General features: G+C 39.3%; 1 protein-coding gene across 2 annotated transcripts in view; it reads left to right on the top strand.

Moving 5' to 3' along the window:
* LOC108545834 (uncharacterized) overlaps positions 1 to 23406 on the top strand; it is a 147754-nt gene that overhangs the window by 65040 nt on the left and 59308 nt on the right. The window contains exons 3-6 of one of the 2 annotated variants that reach the window (XR_001890106.1): positions 11165 to 11308; positions 15622 to 15953; positions 17088 to 17362; positions 17907 to 18877. Coding sequence is in view for 1 of the 2 variants with exons in the window: in XM_017897625.1 (XP_017753114.1) it covers positions 11165 to 11308; positions 15622 to 15953; positions 17088 to 17362; positions 17907 to 18609 (1454 nt within the window). In the remaining variant the exon portion in view is untranslated. Of the gene's footprint in view, positions 1 to 11164; positions 11309 to 15621; positions 15954 to 17087; positions 17363 to 17906; positions 20434 to 23406 lie in introns of those variants that run through there. The other variant, XM_017897625.1, reaches the window with a different exon arrangement.

Below are 23406 nucleotides of genomic sequence, written 5' to 3'. Positions count from 1 at the left end.
AGCAGAACTATCTTTCTCTCTAGACGTATCTATTATATAGACGTAACTTCTCTAAACACGTTTACGTTATAATTAGCAGTTAAATTATTTACATTTCATTCACTATCTCAAAAGAATTTTGCTTCTCCAATTGATGTACCATTACTTTTAGTTGCTTTATCTTTATCAAAAGAAAGCATGCCTTTAAAATCTTTTGTAACAAGTAAATTTTCTTGAAAATTTAACGAAGTTTTTAATCGTTCTTTAAAATTTTTAAAATTAGTATGTACAGTAGGTTTTGCATCGATTATATTATAAAATGGAGTTCCTGGATGACTATTTGTCGTTATTTTATCATTTATTGCAGCAAATAAACCACCATTATTTTTAATATCAGTTGTAGAATGTTTCTTCTGTTATATCTATAATGTAGATATGTCCTGAGAGAAACTTTCAAGGATTGGTGAAATTTTTAACAGAGGATTTAATCACTTTATGTATTATGATAGAAGCAATCTACTGGCGTTATTATATTAATTATCCACAATTTTTGGTTTTATTTTCGTTTTATTTTCATTAACGAAGATGATAGAGTAAATAAAATTACTGTGTAAATAAATTTAAAGGCATTTGGAATTTTTTTCATTTAAAAATCAGACTCTGGCTTTTGGAAAAACTTCTCACTGAGTATATTAGAGTTGTTATTTAATGGAATAAAAATTCTTTGAAATGGAAGGGATTACATTATCGTGAAATAATTTTCCAATCCAGATATTGCAAATTAATATAGTTGACAATAATACAAATTGTATTATTCTTTAATTGCAAGAGCAAACTTTTCTCCTGGATTCAATCTTTTTCGTTACAAAAGAAACATGCTAATGGTTAATTTACCAGGCTAATAACATTATTGGTAACATCAGTTTTACCGATGTTATCGAAGACGGGAAAAATGAATGTTCTTTCAAGTACTGACATTTCGATTAATTACCAATATGCGAGTTAACAAATATCTATGTATCACCTGTAATTAATTACAATAACAGAAATGGCAATAACCCGAATTGTATTGATGGCCTCTAATTACGGAAACGAAGTTGCAATTTTTCAGTTCGCCGTGATTGTAACAAATACAAAGGACGCTAAAAATACGGTAACGTATTTGCAAACATTTTTCACGGGCACAGAAACGCACCTTTTCTAAAGCTTCGACTTTCTAACTAATCGAAAAGGTACCAGATGACAAATGTCGAAGTATTAATCACGTTTCGCATAACGTATTCCTAACCATGGAAACGTACTTTCTCCGAAGTTTAAAGTCTTTGAATAAATTTGAACGTGCGCTACGACAATAATATATGCCTCTCTTCATTATTATATTTCAATGTAACGATCGCTGTCTCGAAATTCTGTTTCTCCAACGAAGTGAAACGAGAAATGATAGCTTGCGCACGGAATCAAGTACCCTGTGGATTCGAAGTATGAAACAGTTGGGAATTAAAAATATATTAGTTGCATAAAATTATTCGAACAATCTTGCAATAGTATTCGCATTTACACCGTAATTAAATATTCGGCAAACCTACGGTAGCCATTTTCTTAACCTCGTTTATCCTAACCTAAAATCTAACCTTGTTATAGTAGATAAAAATAGAAGACAATCTGGTTCTATAAATTTAAGTCTTGCCCAATCTACGTATACCACCTAATTATCGCTACAATTTCCACTGTCATTCCCGAAACTGACAGTAGCCATATTTCTAACCTCGTTTATTTATCCCCAACAAACCTAACCTCACATAACCCGCCGCCTAACAAAGAGAAACCTTGTCTCCCAAGGTCCAGCGTACTTACAGCGCACAAAGTAATCTCATCATAGAGACTTAAATAGCCCCAACGGGGAAAAAAGGCAAAGGAACAAATAAAATTAACTTAGCCAAATAAAATAAATAGAGGAACAAAACGCGCGAAGAAAGAGGGAGCGCACAATTCCCTCAAACGACCTGCCGACGCTGGCCACTGAGAAATTGCATGGTCCCGCGCGATCCATTTGCAAAAACCCATTAATCCCCAATGATCACGCGTGCAGGTAACGAGCGCAGCGCGAACAGTCGCGTAACACCGGGGAAAAAGTATGGACGATCATGGAGAGGCGGCAATTTGCCCACGGTGATCGTTATTTATCGTCGATCCCTCGTCTCACGGGCTTCCGAGGTGGAGGGAATTTGCATGGAAAATCGACGAAAAGAGGGGCAAGCCGGCGGTACGAGGGGCCGGCTTACGCAACAAACGCGTTGAAACGATGGTCAGGGATCGGTCATCCGCCGTGGCACGTTGACACCTACCATTTATATCTCATCACGTCCGTGGAAATTTAGCAGACGGCACAGGGGGGAAACGGGCCCGAAGACAAATTGAACGCGTCAGCGTGGATGGGATATGGACCATGGAATATGGCTGACGCGTCGAGAGTGAAATCTCGTGTCGGGTAATTTGAAAATAAAGTCGGATCGGGGACGAGATGAGCTACGGAACGAGTCGAGGGGTTCGGCTGGCCGACTTGCGTGGAGGAAGGGTTGCATGACTGCTCGCTGTAATTTCGTGGGGAGATTGAGATTTGGCGGCGCTAGTGTCGCTCCTCCAGAGCCCTGCGTAGCGCGACTCCGATGCGTCAGTCGATTCGTGAAAGTGGTTTCGAGAAATTGAACGATTCATATGGAATTTTCGCATTTTGTGTTGCTTGTATACCGATTATATTCATTTTCTTATATTTAATAAAGATCCGTTGGTATGTCTCAGTGTCAAGGAATATTTGATGAAAATGACTAATTTCAGAGTAAAAATGTTAATTAATTTAGAGAAATATTTGGGTTGTAGAAACTTCCATGAAATAAGTCAAAAAAGGAATAATATATAGAAGATTTTTAGAATTTATAAATTCATTTCAACTCTGACATAAATTCGATGAAATTTCGTGGATGGTGAAGAAATAAATATTTCCAAAAATAAAAGATCTATACCGATACTGACAAAAGATATAACTTAAGAAACAAAGAAAAGAAAGAATGGTACATAAATGAAATAAATTATGATATCGAAATTGATCTCCAATTTAAAAAATGACATTTAAAATTTAACACGCCACCTATACTATGCGTATGTCACCTAACAACTAATTTCCATACAAAACCTATTTATCTATTATAAAACCTCACCATACATATTCATCAATGTATATACCGTACCTAAATTATCATACAACCTTTTTCAAAATTTCATAGCTTCTAATTTACATCCTACACCCCAGTTACACATGTGCTAACTTCAACCCTAAATCTGCATACTGGATCGTCATACAATCCCTCCTGCCCCCATGATTTCTCTTTTTAAGCAACAAAATGCTTTCGGGTCAACGAGAATTAATTGAAAATTCTCGACCCAAATCCAAAAGAGGATCTCCTTCGAGAACAAGGAGGATCTCTGGTATCAGCTCAGAAGTTAATCTCGGGCTGTGATGAATCCACGGTTACCTTATCCCTTACGGTTTCACTTTTCATCGGATGCACATTACCCGATGCCAAAGAACCGGCAACGGCGTCGCCTCATTTGGTAGCTAAATTCATTTGCTCGTAAAGCAGCATCAATTACGTGCTGATGCACAGGCCGGGGCCAGTGCGTTCGCGCGTGCGCACAGGGGAGCAAAGGAGCTGGATGAGGGAAGAAAAGGAGGGAACGATCGTTACGCAACGTGAAAGTCGTCGACTGGAATTCATTCTTACTTCCAGCTTGCCCTGACCTCCGAGATAATGAGAGTGATCTGAATAATCTGGATCGGTATGTATTTGGCAACGTTCGTCGGGGCCTAATGAGTATCGGTATAGCCTGATTTCTTTTTCATTTCTCGCAACGAACGATTAGCATACGGCCACGTTCCTCCTTGCGTAATCCTGGACAACATAATTGGTTACTTTGTATATGAGTATCCTGTATGCGTGGGTAAGCGCGAAAGATTAAGCGATATAATCTCGAAAAGTTACGCGGACATGTCTATACGCGATATGACGAGGTTGTAAATTAACGTATCCAGCAATGGCGGCGATTGATGGCCAAGTGACGACGTTCATGTCGCCGACACTTAAGGTCGTTGGACTTCGAAGCTTTGGGTATTTCATAGTCCATTAAGTTCCAGCTTAATAAATTAATAAACTTATTTTACGTCAGCTCATTACCGAGTTAACGAATCAACCATTTTTAGTATTTCATCGAATACTCGTTTACTAGTACCAAATTTTAGATAGTAGTTTGGAATATTTCAAAGAATTTCAAGTTTTTAGAAATTAATATTAGCAAGACTTGAGTGTGGAAGAATTGAGATTATTTTTCAGATGTAAATTGAAAGTATTTTTACGTGGTAAATTATTCTGTTTAATGGCGGCCTCGGGTGGTACCAAAATTCCACTGCAGATGTCGCAGTGCAGATACTCAGGACTTATAATTATATGTACATAACAGCAAAAAGTGAAATAGGAATAAGTTGTTGATTGACTTTTAATTGCAACTTATTTCCTTATTGCTCAGTATCAAGTTAATATTACCAAACTTTTAATGTTTCAAGCATTTAAAAGAACTTCAACTTTTCATAAATCATTGTCGATAATATATAGCAAGAAATGAGTCTAATTCAAGTGATCATTACATAGTAGTGATTGACGTTCACCTTTTTATTTCTCCAAAATGTTATCAGAATGTACGAAGCAACGTTTCGTCCATCTTGAGTGTCAGTAACACTGGGGTGGCGCTGCGGTCGCATCGGAACGCACCGTCAATCGTGCATCACGTTCCCATGCAGTGGTACTTTTCACAAAATCTGAACAAAGATCGTACTGGATGCTACTTCAATTCGCAACTTGCTATTTCACAAGTTAAAACACACGTATCCCCGCGTTTGGCCGAGTTTATGGCCTCATTATATCGCTCGGACTAACTATACGAATTTAAGGCTGCTTTCGTTCCTATTGTATCGAAGTTTATGATAAAAGGAACCCTGCAAATTATTTCGCGAGACCACGTGATGCTCGTAATTAGCTATACCTTTGATCTAGCCGTGCCTGATATCCCGGCCGTTGGTTTAACGCAATTTTGCGAGCAGTCTTGCGTGTGGTAATATGCTGTTTAGAAATTGGATTGGCTTCATGCGTGTCTTATATAATTTCCAAGTGGGTCAACGAGGCTTTATGCATGGAACATTCTAGAAAGACGATCTGCCAATAAGAAACGTGCAATTTCATTTGGAAAACTAGTATCATACGAAAATAGAGTATAATTTCCAAAATTTAAGTTTCTAAAATCACAAATCCAGTATCAGGATTTTTCAAATCGAAAGTAATTTTAATCCAGTGAGGTTGCTGACAGGATTTTCCAAATCGAAATTTATTTTAATCGAAAAATGAGTTTAAGATTGGAATAATGCGAGGATTCTGTGCTCTTCTGGAAAGAAGCAGACGAAGTTTAACCCTTTGACTATGGCAAACTTTGAAACGCACCGGTCGTACCACACGGGTAGCAATTCGTTTGCAATGTCCGCTGAGAACAGCAAAATTTTTGGTAGAGGTGCGCCCTCCGTGTCAGAAAAGCAAACTGTGTTGAGCGCTTATATGCGCCCTCCGCGTCACAAAAGCAAACTGCGTTGAGCGCTTATATGCGCCCTCCGTGTCAGAAAAGGAAACTGCGTTGAGCGCTTATATGCGCCCTCCGTGTCAGAAAAGGAAACTGCGTTGAACGCTTATTTGCGCCCTCCGTGTCAGAAAAGCAAAACTTCTGAGCGCGTATATACGCCCACAGTAGCCAAGGGGTTAAATTCCCTAGGCAGCGAGGAAAAGAAACTTAGGAGCTCGGCTCACGTGTTAATGATAAACGTACTCCCGTTTCCATAATCGCCGGTCGAATTTCCATACAACCGTACTTTCCTCGGGCTTCCAACTCGCAGCTAAGAGAACCGAGGAGGAGAGAAGAAAAATGGAGGAGCAGAGGAAAGGTTGGTCTCTGTTGGTCCACGAGCCGAAACACCATAGCCACGACTGCCGAGTGCATTGTTCACGAGACACAGGTTAATCGAATATTAATGACGAAACAGTACCAGCTAGCTGTAATAGAATGAACTCCAACGGCGATGCATTAATGTATATCATCGTACGAGGCTCTTTGCTTATCTGGATGTATCGTGTTTGAGTAACGGGTCACGGCGTGAAGTACCTCGAATACCTACTAGCTCCGGCTAGTGTTGGATTCAAAGCACTGTAGATCCGTTTGAACACATACTACATGTTTTCAAAAGATTCTAGCAAAATTCTAACTCTGTTAGAATTAGATACTCTGACAAGATTTCAGAGGACTTTTATTAATTTTATTAATTCTATCAAGGAATTTTAAAACACATAATTAAAATAATTTGGAAAGTCTAGATCATCTTAAGGCATTTTTATGATACTTATGACAGTTAATGTAGTTACGTGCATAAATTTAAATCCAAAACATGGAAAAATATTTAGACGTGTAAGGGATGATTGTAAAATACTTTTGGAAAATTGTTAATGGCGTTGAAAAGATTTGGAGACGAGAATTAAATGGCCTGTTAATCTTGGATCATTATGAAGGATCTCGAAGAATATTTGTTTTACAAATTTTCATGTTTTTCAAAATATTAATTGCATTTGGAAAAAGTAGAATAACCTGCAAATCCAAGATCATGCGAAAGTCTCTTCTTACTTGAATATGTATCGAATACAATATCGAATTTAATGAGACATAATCTGAAGATGGTTATCCGATTTATTCAAGTTTAACGAGATCCTGCTTTGATAATTCGAAGCAATTAAAAGAATTAATTTTCTATAATCCAGTTATAAAAATTCAAAGCTGTCTTTAACAATACACTTTGGTTAGCAGAGATCTTGTTTTTGGAATACTTATCTGTGCTTTTTATTTATTATAGGAAAAGGTTGTTAAGAGTACACGCTTCGGTGTATAATTTCTATATATATTAATCTCATTAGCTGCGTTATTTCGCCCATGAAACTTACTATTGCGTTCGCTTTTGCAATCCGATCTCGATAAATTAAAATTATCATATTTCCTTAATTTATTGCACCTTTTTATTTATCCTTTCCTGACTCGTGACGCAACGAATATATAGGTGTATTGCACTTTTTAGAACTCGTTACTGCTTGCTGAGATTGCTCTACATCATTAAGAACACATTTACATACACCATCTTATTAATTTATAAAATTTTTATTTAAGTTCGTGGAAAATAGATTGGTAACATGTTCCCATAATATTTCAGTCTTCTAACATCAACTAATATAATAATAGTTGCAAACCCCAATGTAAAACAATTTTCATTCCAAAGAGATTTTTTAAATTTAATTAAATTCATCTTGAGACACCTTCGATAAAAAAGAAATTAAGAAATAATCACCTTGTCCATTTCACACATATATATATATTAAATATTTATTAAAAGAAGTTTAAAAAATGCTATCCACGTTAAAACTTGCGTAACATTTGATCAAATTTTCCAAAATCGATTAATATTCACTGCTTTTTTAAATTTTTGTTCAAAACGCTCGCATTGAAGAAAATTTAACCCTTTGCACTCGACGATTTTTTGGCCAAAGAAGAGTAGGAGTTCAAAGATTTTCTACTGTAAAACTAACGATATTTTTTTTTTTTTCAGCAGTAAATAAGATTCATGTAATAACTAACACGTAGAATTATTTGATTTCGATACCTCGCACACTGTTACATTATATTAAATTTGACATATTAATGAATATCGAGCTTCGAAATTTGATCAAATGGCGACTGAAGAGCACTTTTGGAGTGCAAAGGGTTAAGAGACTCTAACCTAATCTAACCTAACCTCAAAATTAGCGTATCCCAACGTGACGAAATAATTGGGCAGGGTTCTTCAGGAAACTTCGGTTTTATCGTTTCGTTGCACACGTCGGTGAATGATAAATAAAAAGGAGCCCTCGCGAAATTTACTCCGCGTATCACGTGACGAGTGGATTTTATTTTCGCGAACGGCTATGCACGACAGTAAAAGCGTTTATTGCGGTATAGGTTGCCGGACAGATAATCGGCGAACGACATCGAAATTCGTCTGGATGGAACGTAAGAGCGTAATTAGAGGTCCCCGAGGAAATTTATTACGCGCAGTTAAGTGTCGAGCAGCCTCTTTGTCTTTGGGGAACGAGATTGTAATTTAATCTAGCCTGGCAGGCGAGGTCGATCGACGATAAATTCCGAGTCGCTCATAAAACCGGACATGCTGTATCGACGATAAAACACCCACGTTAATACATTCGTGGAAAGGACGTTTCGCGGAAAGGACGGAACAATCATTGGAACTCGCGCATTAGTACAAGCTGTAAATCAATTCAAGATGGCGGAAATACGATGTAAACCGCTTGCAAATCGATTCAGCGATTTATACGCCCCCATTGTACGTGAAGTTGGAACAACCGGCGGATGTTTTTACATTCGGCTATAAATTATCAGAAGAATCGCGCGTATATTCTGCAAATCGTCGATAAATTATTAATTTAACCCTGGGACCACGATTTTTCCATGTTCCCCGTTCTATCGTACAACTATTCGCTTAACTATCCGCGGACGATCGATTTTAGTAGGCGAAGAAATATGGAATCTCGATGAATGATCGAGAAGATGACGAACGATCGATTAAATAGTATATATTTTTGACACATCGTTATTTCTCGTGAAAACGGTGAAGAATGCTCTTAAAACTTACGAAGGTGCAGTTAATTAGCAGATTAATATATACAAAATTTCATTAGTATGATATACTTCATAAGTATAGTATGCTATACTTTATATACTTGATATATTATTAATATTCTAAATACTCTCGTTTCCTTATCATTTCAAAGATAGTATATACAATGTACGATTTTCAGAAACCTAACCTCAATAACCATAACTCACAATCTTTATAAAATCTTTACCGGATTTTATCGAATATTCCAAACCTGCTTATTTCTTTATCATTCTGCACCATAGAATATGCAATACGTCATTCGAAAAACATTAGTGCCTCTTACCTAACCTCACTTCTCCACTAAATAAACGTTCACACCCCACTGAGAAATCTTTTTAAGGCTTACGAATAATTATTGGTATAGTATATTCAACATAAATTAAAGGAACATATAAATGTTCACAAAATTTCATTAGTATCATAACCTTTGTTTAATATTCGTTAAAATTTCTTTATAAAATTTGTACCAAATTGTATCAAATATTCCAAACCTGCTTATTTCTTTATTATTCTATACTACAGAATATGCAATACGCCATTCGAAAAACATTAGTGCCTCTTACCTAACCTCACTTCTCCACTAAGTAAACGTTCACACCCCACTGAGAAATCTTTTTAAGGCTTACGAACAACTATTGATATAGTATATTCAACATAAATTAAACGAACATATAAATGTTCACAAAATTTCATTAGTATCATAACCTTTGTTTAATATTCGTTAAAATTTCTTTATAAAATTTGTACCAAATTGTATCAAATATACCAAACCTGCTTATTTCTTTATCATTCTGTACCACAGAATATGCAATACGCCATTCGAAAAACATTAGTGCCTCTTACCTAACCTCAACTTTTCCCCTGAGCAAACATCCATATTGCATTATGATACTCTACTGAAACTCCCATGTCCAGTATACTTTTCTAGTTATTTGCATGAGCGGATAAAAGTAAAGATAAAGCATCTGCTGTATAAATCCGCTGGTACCGCATGGTATCTTTAAATTGCGCTTATGGAAAGGCGCTTTCAGGATCTCGTTAACCAAGCCCATAAACGTCGTTACTCATTTCCTCGTTCATATCGCGCCGCTCGATGATCTCAACGAACTGGGTCGAATTGACATTGTGATTTCGCAAAATGTTATTAGCCGTCGATAGGGGATTACTTTAACGCCAGTGGCTCGGACGTGAGTTTATGAAAGGCTGGTTTTTCATCGGGAACTGGAACAGAGCGGGTTTCCACGGCGCAACGGTAACGTTCGTCACGTTCGTTTCAGAATGAACAGCGCGAACGCGTTAACGAACCGCTTGCTCGACAAAACGAGCGCTGGAACGACGGTGCACCAGGCCTGACACAGATGCCATCGCTTGCGTGTCCTTCCTTGCGCGAGAAAGCGAAAATTACTGTGCCAGCCGAATGCGACGGCCGCGCCTCTCGCGGCGGATTCCGGCAACCTCGGCGCTCAGTGACGCATCGATCGCCGGATTCGGCCAGCCATAGACTGTTATTGTCTAGTAGGGTGCGCGAGGACTGCTCGCGCGAATATTACGGTAATTCGGATTATGCGACTGCGCCGATTTCCCGCGCTTTCCTACCGAAGAGTCGGGGTTAGAGTAGGTGCAGTATTGCACGATATTGTGCAAACTCGCGTCCAGTGTGGGTCTTGCGCGTAGTTGCTTAATTCCCTGGTGTTGTCTTTGCGTGTTAGTCGCGCTCACGTTCTCGCGGTCAGTTTGAGTAATATTTTATTTGGCAATCGGTGTGGATACCTTTAATTGTGTTCGAGGAGGATGCAATATTTGTCGAACGGTAAAGTTGATGTATATGCACAACTATTAATTCGGTTTAGTGTATTCACTCGTTCGTGACGACTCGTAGGATTTATTGAATATCCGCGATATTTTCTTCTTCATCTGTATCTATTTTCTGTGTTTGTTCCTTTATACTGTTATCTTTGATGAATTACAAGATGTGCCTCGTATGGTCCTTGGATGTTAGGATCGTGTCTGGTTTGATACCATAAGTGTGTTCTTGCTAGTCCAATCCTCTGCATTTCTATAGAATGTAACATGTCGTTGCTTCTTAAACAGAAGAATTTAAATATTTATCGCATTTAATAGATTTTTACGAAATCGACTTGTGACGAATTTGAAACCTCGTGTATGATCTGAATTATAATAAAAAGATACGAATACTCGAATATGAGTCATCCACTGTGCACGCGTTCAGATATTAACTATAATATTTTGAAAAGGAAGGGGAAAAATTGGTGACAAATGTAATGAAATGAAATGAAATAAGAAAGCAGATATTTTGATGGGAAATATTTTTGTTCGTTGCAGGCTGGTTCTCTGTTGTCTCGAACAACAGTGGTACCGGAAGTGCCAGGGTGTATCGACGAGTGGGGGCGCTGGTTCGCGCCGGTGTTCCAGCATTTTTGCTTGCCAAACCTCTGCGAGCTTACACGCTGACACACTCCAAAATGGGTAAGTTTTGATAACATTTGATCCAGCTGTACAGTTACCGTGTAAATGACTCGTAATTGCACGCTGCACCAGGAAACGTTTCATTTCTTCGCTCGTTACGATCCTAACGTGGCTAAAAAAGCAACTGTACACGTGAAGCGCTACGACATGAATACATGATAATGTAGCATAATGAACCGTTATAACGCGCGTTTGTAATAGTTGCTCGTTTGTGACATTATAGGAGTTTTCAATGCGATGATCACGCGTACAGTTTCCTATGTTCTCAGTGAAAACGAATGCGCGTTATCCGGTAGTCGCTTATGGTATGTGTGTTACCCGTTGCTTGAAACGAACCGGCTGCTTCATTAATTAACGTCCTTCGTTTGTCGCATCAACGAGGAAAAATATTATGGGCCTTTTGTTTAACTCTGAATATACGACCTTAACCTACGACGTAGCGGTACCGCGGATGAAGGAAAGCAGCTGGGAAATTTATGAGAAAACGACTAGTTTATGAAGTCATTATTTTCTGCACTTTCGTTTGCTAAAAGGAAAACGAAAAGCCCATGTCGTAGAGAATTAATGGTAGCGTGCACTGGGAAGAAGGTTTCACTGTCGGATGATTATTTTAATGGCGGATAGAGCTCGTAGGTTTAGAACCTAAAACACGACTAATAAAGCTGTCGCATGGGATTGTGCACGCTTTATTTTTCAATTATCTTTTTATCGTGGGCTAGACAGAAAATTAGAAAATACCCGCTACCAGATGGCCTCTATGATACCAGATGTATGGTACCAGATGTACGTGTATAGGAGAGTATTTGAGTTCTAAATTCCCAAAATTTAACTGTTTAGTTTCAAAGATACGTTTGTCTCGTCGATAGATTGAATAAAAAAAAATTTGGAATCGTGAAGGTTAAAATAAAGTAGAAGGGATGATTCTACGTATAAAAATAAGTAAAAAAGGAAAGATACAATTTTTTCGTACGAGGTCCCATTCTCGAGAAAATTAAATTTGAACATTCGCGGGGTGTGTATACATCGAATTTTAATTTTGACTATATTTTGTGTTATTTTAACATTGCGCCTACTTACTATGTCACATCAAAAAGTGCCACAGATGTTTACAAACATAAACAAACTCTGTTTACAGTAGAATTCACGGTGTCGAAAACCCGAGAACTCGAATAAAAGGATGCACACTCCACGAATCTTCAATCCCGATTATCTCCAAAATAAATCCTCGAACGAAAAAATTTTATTCTTTCTTCCCCCCTTATTTTTACACGTAGAATCGTCATCTGTGTGATTTTACCCCAATTACTATACAAATTTTGTCTGTCCTGCATCTTACACCGTTTTTTCGTCTCGTATACGCGACAGTGGAACCCGAGGGGTGAATAAAATTCCCGACACACGGCTCCTTTGCAGCAATCAGTGCTGTCCAACGCGGAACACGGTCCCGGGACATGGATCCACGCGAGGAGCCCACTGTCTCCGACACAGGTACGAGCGTGAAACCGTGTCGAAGTCAGGATTGTCGCTATCGTCTAGGACGTGACAATGCATCGGGGCCCGGTGCGTGCACACAAACGCGGCGCGTGCACTCACGCACGGGCCGCGCGACGGATTATTCCCTTGGGTGCAGCGACTGGCCGTGACACGAATGTCAATGTGTCTGTTAATGCGACTGGCCGGCGCGCGGCTGTTCGTGCGTTTAAACGTAGGCGAGGGGCACGTAACGTAATAGGCACGCGGCCCGGTGAAAGCCGCTGGGGTTCTTACGATACGCACGGCCCTCGTGCCATTATGCACCATAACGATTATGGTCGCGCGCGCGAAACGCGATTTCTATGGGCAGTTCTCTCCTTCTCGCGACCTCTCTTGCGATACTCCGCGTCGAGATCGCGCGCCTCTTTCAGTCCTATCCCCGAGATGAATCTATACCCCTGCTTATGAGCACTGTGACACTTCGCATCGATCTAGACTCGAAAGGTTATCGAGAAATTATGGAAATAATTCCTTTTTTCAGACTCACCGAATTACCTGAGGGTTCTTCGAATCTGTCCAAAGTTGTGAAATTTGTTGTACCCCTTCGAATATTGAGAATCTACATTTTTAAATTTCCTTTGGATAGCAGGACATGTAGTTTGTAGATGAAATTCAGATCCTAAAATAAAAGAAATTATATTAGTATGTTGTTAAATTGAAAAATTGAAATTTTTAAGACAGGAGATTTAAAAAAAGAAAGAAGAAATTTTGGATGAGTTTTTGATTGGTTGAAGTTAAATATAATTCTTCTACTCATTTTCTTTTTAATTTGGGAAGATTCACTATCCCTTGAAAAACATGTCCTAGAATTTAAAAGAAGATTTACTTAAATGGATCAAATAATTTGTTAGATATTTATTTTACCAATTTAAAAAATCACTTTATCATTTTGGAAAGAAGTGTGTATAAAATTTCAGCCATTAAATTAAATTTATGTGACACTTTCCACATAAAAGCTTCTAACTTTAATAATTAAAAAATTTGTATATTTTACCCTCTTTTTAAATATCAAAATATTAAAAAGTGTATGCTGAGGAAATTAAAAATTATTGTCCTATTTGGAAATTTGGAATAAAAGTAACACATACGTATGGACTATTTTACAATAAAAATTTAATTCTGTAAAATGAAATTAAATACGTTTATTTAATTATATGCAAATTGCAATTGATTTCGCAAGTCAGCTAAAAGCCCACACTTCCGGGCATTTTAAATTTAATTTGCAGCCAATTTTTTTAATGGGCTTTAAATCTCAAGTTACGGAGCCAAAATAATCATTAATACAGTTTTTGTAAACAGTGTTTAAAAATTTTTGCACGATTAGAAAATGCTAATAACTCGATGGTTTCCCCTATAATCTAGGCTAATTACTATATTTTATACGTGGCTAGCAGATGACCTAATACTTATGTATGAGATCGTACGTCCAGCTTCGTGGGATGGAATCTTCAAAACGAGTTCGCCGAAGAAGTCATAAAAATCGAAATTGTCTTGCGATCTTTTTGCATTTTTTACCATTAAAAAGTTCCCATAGAAAAATACGCGTACACGTGTACTCGGAAGGGACAAGAAAAGATGATTACCAGCTTTCTTTCGCGTTCCATGAGAAATTCAATGACCTACTATTAATACTTCTTGCCAATGCCAACTTGATCGTCCAGCCATATATAATCTGAGATTATAAAAACAAAATTATTCCTAGTTCCAGCTGAACCTCCGAATACGCTGTTTAGGTGGTAATGAAGCCTCTAATGCTGTAAAACGACTGGAATTGAAATGAAACTGGCGCGTTTAATATTGTTACCGGCCAAGTTTCTTGGTCTAGGAGGAGATTCATTAGGCTGAGTAATGGAATAGACTGGGTGGATAGAACGAATGCAAGAAGCTAGGTGGAAGCTGGTTGGTTAATGATAGCGTGGGTAGCTAAGTTAGGTAATTGGAAATGAGATGGAAGCTACTTTGTTGCACACTTAGGACTGAGATATGTGTTGGAATTTCTGACGTTTCTGAGGCTAGAATATGAAGCACGCAGTAAGGTAAATACACACGTGCACTATTGGGTCGTATAATAACAATGATAGAAATCTATCATTACACGCTGATTGGAGATGATTTATTACCGTGCGCCATTATTGCCATGCTACCGTAACCCGTTGATATAGAATACAATTATATAATAACGAATATTACATAAAATACATGGAAATATATCACAGAAAGGTTGCATAAGCCGATCGTTTTGCAATTAAACCGATTTCTAAAAATGTTAGAGGCTAGTGATTTCTAGTTGAAAATTACTAGGACGACGCGTTAAAGGCTAAATTGCACGATACGGTAGAACCTCTATTACCTTAACACATTATTACCCGAATATTTCATTACGCGAAGAATACTGTACTTTCCCATGTTCAAAGGTATTATCCAATATTCGCCAAAACCAAAATCCAACGACTAATCCACGATTCGACTTGTTAAATTCCCTTCGTTAAATTTCCTTCGCAAAGAGATACGTGTAACATTCCCAAGCTCAGTTGCCTCGACTACAATAATTCTCCGTGAAATGTTCATTTAGAAAGAAAATATAATAAAAATTAAATTTCAACAAAATTCTGAGTCACCGAATACGAAAATTCTGAATAGAAAAATTTTGCAGCCTAACAGATTGAACTTATCTGTAACTTCGTCACAGAGAGACGAATACCCGCCGTCTAAACAGCTTGTCGTAATCACCGGCTTGAATGTAATGACGATTCAGAGGAAACCGATGATTTCCGTTTCAGAGAACGGTAACCTGAGGGCTCACTATACAAAAACGACAGTTCGCGCCGGGGAAGTTCTGCGACTGGCCGCGGTTTTCCAAGACACTAGGAGGGCACCGGTTTCCAGCGGTATTTCCGGCGTCGTTAGCGGCGTCCCGGAGGGCAAGAGTTCAAGGTCGTCGGAACGAGATCAGTACGCGCAGTGCCTAGATTCTCACGGACACGAGCTGTTCGCGCCGCTTTCCGCTAGAGGAGAGTTCTACGCCACTTGCCAGAGCGGCAGCCTCGACACCGGAAGCGACGCCGTGCTCTACAGGGTCCACCAGCTTGCCAGAAGGGACCTACCTCTCAGGGTGAGTTTCCATCAATGCGTTTCTGCATAGAATTTCCTCTTTCGAATAGGTCAATAGGTCAAGTTACGTCTATAATATTATTATTTGTTATATTCGTTACGCGACAATTTTTAAGGTCAAAACTGCACCCCTGCAGTGTGTGTCACAATGTAGCATAGAATATAGACGATATATACTATACAATGATCGAAGGTGTTAAATGGTGAACGAAAGTTGATATTAACCCTTCGCACTCGACCATTTTTGGACTAAAGAAGAGTAGGAGTTCAACAATTTTCTGCTACAAAGCTAACGATATTATTTTAAGCAATAAATAAGAAATTGTTTAATAATTAACACGTAACACGTATTTAATTTCGATACCTCGCACACTGTTACGTTATTTCAAATTTGACGTATTAATTGATATAGATCTTCGAAATTTTATTAAATGGTGACTGAAAGGCATCTCTCGAGTGCAAAGGGTTAACCTCTTCCCGTATTCCGACGAGTATGACTCGTGATGAAGATATTGGGTCGAACTATATAGATCTTCGAAATTTTATCAAATGGTGACTGAAAGGCATCTCTCGAGTGCAAAGGGTTAACCTCTTCCCGTATTCTGACGAGTATGACTCGTGATGAAGATATTGGGTCGAAGATGAATATCACGAGCCAGACACGTGAAGAGAATATTTTTCTAAATATAGTTACGAAACTGTCATCTGTTATAAAATATAATATATTTACAATATTTATAAAAGGAAGAAGGATTAGAGTTTACTTCCACAATAATAGTATCACGTAAAACTGACTATATATATCTGACTATATACCGCGCATTGACGTCTACCGTTTGGGCCCGAGTAGTTTTAGCTCGTCCAGCTAAATGGCACGGGAAGTGGTTAATCGTATCGAAAGAATTGAGGTAGTTCTCGTGACAATTCTTGTAATAACTTTTCTGTTGTATCATGTGGTGGACATAGTTTGGGTTTAAGATAGGACCCAACGAATATTTATGTATTTTTTGGCAAGTTCTAACGATAATGAATAATTTGGCATTTAGGTGAGGAATACCATACGTATTCTACGTCTAAAAGATCGATTAATATCCTCTTTGCAATAATCAACCAGCACGCAAATTGCTATGAACAGGTACGCCTGGTCGCCGGACCTTTACCGATACCACTGCCACGAGATTACAGCGGCCTGATGCAACTGGAAGGTGCGACAAGGGGTCCCATAGTATTAGGATGCGCGGTACCTCTGATGCCAGAGAGGCCTTTACCAAATTCCACTGTCCCAGAACTCCTGGAACTCGTGGCCACAGGACCAACGGCGCCGCGAGTGAAGAGGGCGCGACTGGGTTGTCCCTCCGAGGCGAGGTTGCTGGCGTCACCCAAGATGCAGCGATTACTTTCAGCCTGCAGGTAAAGACCTGAGTAATATCGTACAAGGAGGAATTTATAACAATCTTTAGAATTTCCTCTGCAAAGAAATTAAATGGTCTACTTGTAATTATAGTACCGTTATGATAAATCTTACCGTACCAAAATTATCATTTATCTTAAACAAAGAAGATGCAAAGTGGCTGACAAATATCCTTCTCTTTCTAATAAATAAGAGAAGAAATAATTAGACAAATAGAAATGAAATACTTGCAAATAACATAGGTCTGCTGCAAGAGTCTAGAGCAAGCAGGCATAAACTATCCGAAAAATATGAGATACGAGAATTCGTGAATTGGCTTTGACTAATGATCACAAAATGATCACAAAGATGCAAAATTATAAAATTGTAAAATGCAAGGATAGTCTTAAGTACATACATACATAGTCCTATGTGGGATCCTAGAATTGTGAATTTTCTGCAGTTACATTTCAAATGCAGTTTGCAATTAGGAACAACTAATTGTTCCTAACACCTAACCTCATCCAAGCACTCGTACATCGTGTGGTTTCGCTAAAATTGCAGGAGAGCACTGGACCAGAGAGCAACGGAACCACGCGTGGCGCCCCCAAAGCCGCCCCCCAGTGGCGGCCAATTGAAGGAACTGCATCTGAAGGAGATCAAATCGAAGCCAGAAGCGAAGCCGATCCTTCAGAGCTTGAAGGAAGGGTTGGAGCACATCAAACGAACGACTATCAGGGATCGCAGCAATAGTCGGGCGAGCAGCAACAACCATAGCTTCCTCGACCGGATCTCGAGGATAGCTCAGGGTGGCAGAAGCAGGAACCCAGCGAAGAAGTCGGCCTCTTTCACGTTCGCTGTTCGACCGGAAATCGGCATGAGGTCCGAGAGATACGCTAGCCTCGAGTCAGAGACGAATCTACTGCAGGCATCGCCCTCGTCGAGACAGCAGGTTCAACGATCGGTCTCCACCAGCGTGCTGGAGGTGCAGACGCAACAGGACCTGGACCCACCGTACTCCAAGGTCAGGGATAGTTTAACCCCGCTACCATCCACTCCTCCATCGAAGACAGAAGAGATTTATGCGGAGATCTGTGAACCTACGAACGCTAGCTCTCCGGAAGAGAAGCCTCCACCTCCGCCACCTGGTGGCAAGAACGGGACCAGAGAGAAGGACAGGGGTTACGTGAAGCTGGCCTTGTCACAGTCCGAAGTCTCCGACCTGAATGGCGAAGAGGAAGAGGGGATCTATAACACTGTCTGCTGATCGTGAATCTTTTAAGCTGGACGAGACATCGTGTGTTTAGGAATACAGGGATCGTGTACGACGAGTGACGATGGGATAATTATGGTTCGATGTGTATCGCAACTTCCGGTGCTGAAGGATCACGTTGCTCGACAGGATTGAGTGATCACTTGTATTGCATTACGCCAAGAATTGTTTTTAAAGTTCAGAGTAATTCGTATTCGAAAATTCATGGGATGCTGGAGTCGCGAAGGATCCCGAGTGTTTCGAATTTTTGTATCGGAAAGAGGTAGGTATAAATACTTGTTTGCTTCTAGAGAGCAACTACTAGTCGTGGTTTCCTATATATTTTCATATAATCATCGGATCTTCCGTGGATCTTGAATTTATCCCGAAATGATAATTATTTTTTCAATTATCTTGACAGTAGGAAATTCAAATTATCGCTGTATTTACCAAAAAGAAGTTTGGTCCATTGACATACAAAAAGCCAAAAATATTCAGGTTAATCTAATCTCGTATCTTGATATGAAATATTTAAGAAACCATGATGTTCCCCATGAAGGGGTAATTATGTTCCACTGAGAGAAGCTATAGGACAATACTATTTTCCAAATCACCAGAAACAGAAATCATATCCTTTTAGAAAAGCTTCAAACAGGAAGTTAATAAAAGCTTAATCCTACACATGCGCCCCAGAAATTATTCGAAGCTACTCGAACAAGAGCCAAACCTGTCACCAGATAATCCACAAAAATGCACAACGCAATCCTGCACAGTAGAAAACAAAATAGTCAAACGAGTCTCTCTTTAAATCAACTAACTCTGCGAATCCTAACCTCAAAAATTTCAAAAATCTCACAAATCCCAGCCAATCTAAACTTCCCGGAGACCAAATCCCAAATGATTCAGGACCATCTCGAAAGACCCTTTTATTCTGACCAATGCACCTAACAATGAGCTCGTGATACAAGTGACAGCCGCAGTCCCATCGAGCATCCTGGGCCAAGATCCGCGACGGGTCCGAGCGACCGTCGCCGGTCCCAGTCCGACCTGGGCTCGTCAACGGACTCATTAACACGGCGGACATTAAGCATGAGTATACAGAACGAGCAGAGTCGTTGGTAGTTCATTGACGGGGATAACGTGCGACTTCCTGGGTCGGACCGGAGAACCGTTCGGTGAGGAACGGCGCTGCGGCTCGCCGGCCGGAATTTACAGCGCCATTTGCCGAAGAAATTATCCTCCCGGCGTCTTTTTCTCCCCTTTTCCCGAGGCGATAGAGCGGCGGCGTCCTCCACGGGGAACCGGGCGGAAGATTTACAAGGCTGTTGACCGGGGAAAATGATCGCGTAATTGCGGTCCCGCGTGTGCGCGGCGGATGTAGCGGGCCCAGTCGGGACGCTGCGCCACTTCCGGTACACCGAGGAATCCGTGCTGTGGCCGATCGATTTTGTTAGACGCCAACTACCACTCGACCTGCATTCGATCCTCTCGAGTTTCGTCTTCGCGAAGGTAACCCCAGAGCGGGGGCTGAAGAATTTTTTCGTTATGACTCGGTCGCGAGGATGTCTCGGGTTGGGTTAGGTCTCTTCGAGGAGGCTGTGGAGATGAGGAATTTCTCTTTCTCTTCTCCATTGGATGAGGAATATTTTTTTTTTTTATTTTTTTGTTTCGAGAGAGGTTGGTATCTCGGTGTGCAGGATGTGATTTTTTGATGATCGAGGGATAGGGGTGTTTTTGATGTTTGTTGTACAGTTGTTGCGTAACGTTGTGTGATGGTTGATGCGACGACCATGCGTTTTGTACATTTGTTGATACTTCGCGTACTGGTTGTGAACGCCCACGAGGAACCATTTGTAATTTTCTTACTGTATAGTTATTATTTTTAAATACACTGATTTGCAGTTACATAATGTGATATTTTATTTTTCTCTTTGGAGAACGGGGTGATACCTGGTATTTTGTTTTCTCGTTATCGTTGTTATTGTTGTTAACGTTGTTTGACGAGAATATTTTCTTACTGTTCCGCAAGGTGAATAAATATATATATATATGAAATACTATGCAGAGCGTGGTATCAGTATTTCGGTGTTATTTTGACGTTGAAATGTGCGTGGTTCGCCACGTTTTGTAGGAATGGGTTTAAGTAATAAATGAAATTGACTGTCGAGTAAATCACGAGCAATTTCCGATTTTCTTCCGACGAGGAAATTTTTATCCGAGATATAAATTGCCGTGGATAGTTGGAGATGTGAATGGGTGAAAAAATTTGGCCATAATAAGGAATAATTTTGTATAGATGAGGCTACAAAGGTGTAAGAACTAAAGAAACAGTGAAAAATACGTAATAATAGTGTTTCTGATGAAGAGGCTAATTTTTTGCGATATCCGGTTTCAATTACGTATCATTAGTCTTTCGTTCCTATTATAATAGAGCACGTCACGGTTGTTGATTTATGGTACACCGACCAGGATAAATCATTTGCGCACCACTCTTTTGCGTCGGGAGCAAAACCAATCATTTGTTACGCTTGCGAATAACATTTTATCATCGCGATTCAGTGTAATGTGATTCGAAAAAGAAGCCCGTTGAAAAGAAACCGTGGGTTTTAATTCAGTCGATGTCGCTCAAGTGTTAAATCTTCGCCAATAACTATAGCAAAAACGTCATCTTTTGCTGTCACTTACATTTACGACTTACTGGTATTTAATTAATAAAAATTTAATAATAATTTTAAAATATGCATTTTTCAATAAATAGTTGCATTTTTTAATAATTAGTTGCATTTTTTAATTAATTAGTTGAATTTTTAATTAATTAGTTGCATTTTTAATAATTAGTTGCATTCTTTAATTAATTAGTTGCATTTTTAATAATTAGTTGCATTCCTGATAATTAAATTGAAAGTTTTCGAATTTTGAAAACTGAAAAGTTGAAAGTTTCGAAATTTCTCAGATTTTTGAAGCATTTCAAAATCGCATAACGTATCACTGATTTTTCTAAAAGGAAAATTAATAATCGATAAAGACGGATATTTTAGGATTTGATCATGCTAACACAGTTTCATCCAAAGGTGTCATTACCACGATGCAGCAAAGGAATGTATAACGGGAAATCCCAGCACCTGTCTAGTAACAAGGACTCATCACTGGTCACTGCTATTTGAATAACGAACACATCTTATCAGAGAATAAAATGGCAACAGCATGCTTCTTTTGCAGGAAACACGTCCACAATAACACCACTGACAATCCTTCTCTATCTATTCAAAGGAAGCAACGGTTTAAGCCACGATTACGACTATAGGCTATTTTTAGATCGAATCTAGGTCTATTATTAGCGTTTGCACATCTCTCAAAGTGGATGACATTGGTCTGAAGCTTCGACTCACCGATACTTCGTTGCCAAAAGAAAAAAAGGCCCAAGTTCCAAAGTAGAACAAAGAAAAACTATACCAAAGTCAGAGAGGCTTTTACCATAATTACAAGGTTAGGTATAACATCCCTTTCAAGGAAGAACATACTTAGAGTATCAGGAAATGATAATAGAAACAAGCTACGATCACAATAAATGACTCACTAATCAGATCTGTCAATCTAAAGAACACCTAAAGGTTTAAATGGTTCAGCTTCTGGTTAGAAATCAAAGAGTATAGACCATAAATACAACAAAAATAGCGTATTTGCAGAAATGGATTTAAAATTGCGTTAAATAGGTCTTACCTTATACCTAAGGATTTATCTTCATCCCTAACTTCGGTCAAGAAAAATTCCAAACATGGATCAGTGAGCATATCAAAGTCCAAGACTCCATCTGCTAATGTACTAAATCTACCTCTTCCATAGTCTACTGATATATTATCCCATATAACATCAAAACACGGCCAGATCTAGCCTCTACAAGTTTTTCCAACACCAAATATGAGCATAATAGTTGACTATGAACTCCTAGCTATATTCTGACTGATATCTGAGTTGCCTATGGTATTCTGAGCTGCCTATGGTATTCTGAGCTGCCTATGGTATTCTGAGCTGCTCAGAACCACCAGACTAGTCTGATCACAGCTATGCCACACCCCTAAACTATTCCTCAGACCAACCCTATCTCAGTTCTACTCATCAGACTGCAGACAGTAGAACACAAACTGGACTGTGCTCACAATTGACTCGTGTGCTTTTCATTTGCTACACAGCCAAATCTTCGAGTAGGTCCTAAGCCAACAAAGCTAACAGAGAGTCCTCGGTCGCGATGTAAACGAGGCTGAACGTTCCGGGAACAGGAAATTAGCCACGTCCTTCGAAGGTCTAGATCAACGGAACCTCTGGAGCCAGTGGTCGAGCGAGGGTGCTCGTTTTCAACGATTAATCTATTAACTCGGTGGCCGGTTTGCCCTTCGTGGAACAAGCGACTAGGCTAACTTTCGTGGGGATCGCGTGATCGTTCGTTCGCTTAAAACGTGTGATCAGGAGCATCGAGAAACGCTTCGGGGAAACTGGGGAGCCACGCGCAATTGGGGATGCAGGGGAACACAGCAGAGGGAGTCTATGGGGGAACGGGATCCTGTCATGGCTCGAAAATCTCTGACAGGCGTAATCTTCTCTCTATATATGCTCTGACAATCGTGAATGTGAAATTTTAGGAATGTTTCACGTGGAATAAAGGTAGGACGTGTGTTTGCATGTCTGATGGTTTTTAATTAAATGGCGGATTGCGTTAGGGTGATGATCCTCGATTCGCATGATCTTGGACCGGATGAAAATGTACAATTGGTTAGAATTGAGTCTAAGTTAGGTGCATTAGGGGATTTCCTGCTG

This window comes from Eufriesea mexicana, unplaced genomic scaffold, assembly GCF_001483705.2.
Source record: "Eufriesea mexicana isolate 0111107269 unplaced genomic scaffold, ASM148370v2 scaffold592, whole genome shotgun sequence".
NCBI classification, from domain to species: Eukaryota; Metazoa; Arthropoda; class Insecta; order Hymenoptera; family Apidae; genus Eufriesea; species Eufriesea mexicana.
This window is presented reverse-complemented; position numbering and strand designations above follow the sequence as displayed.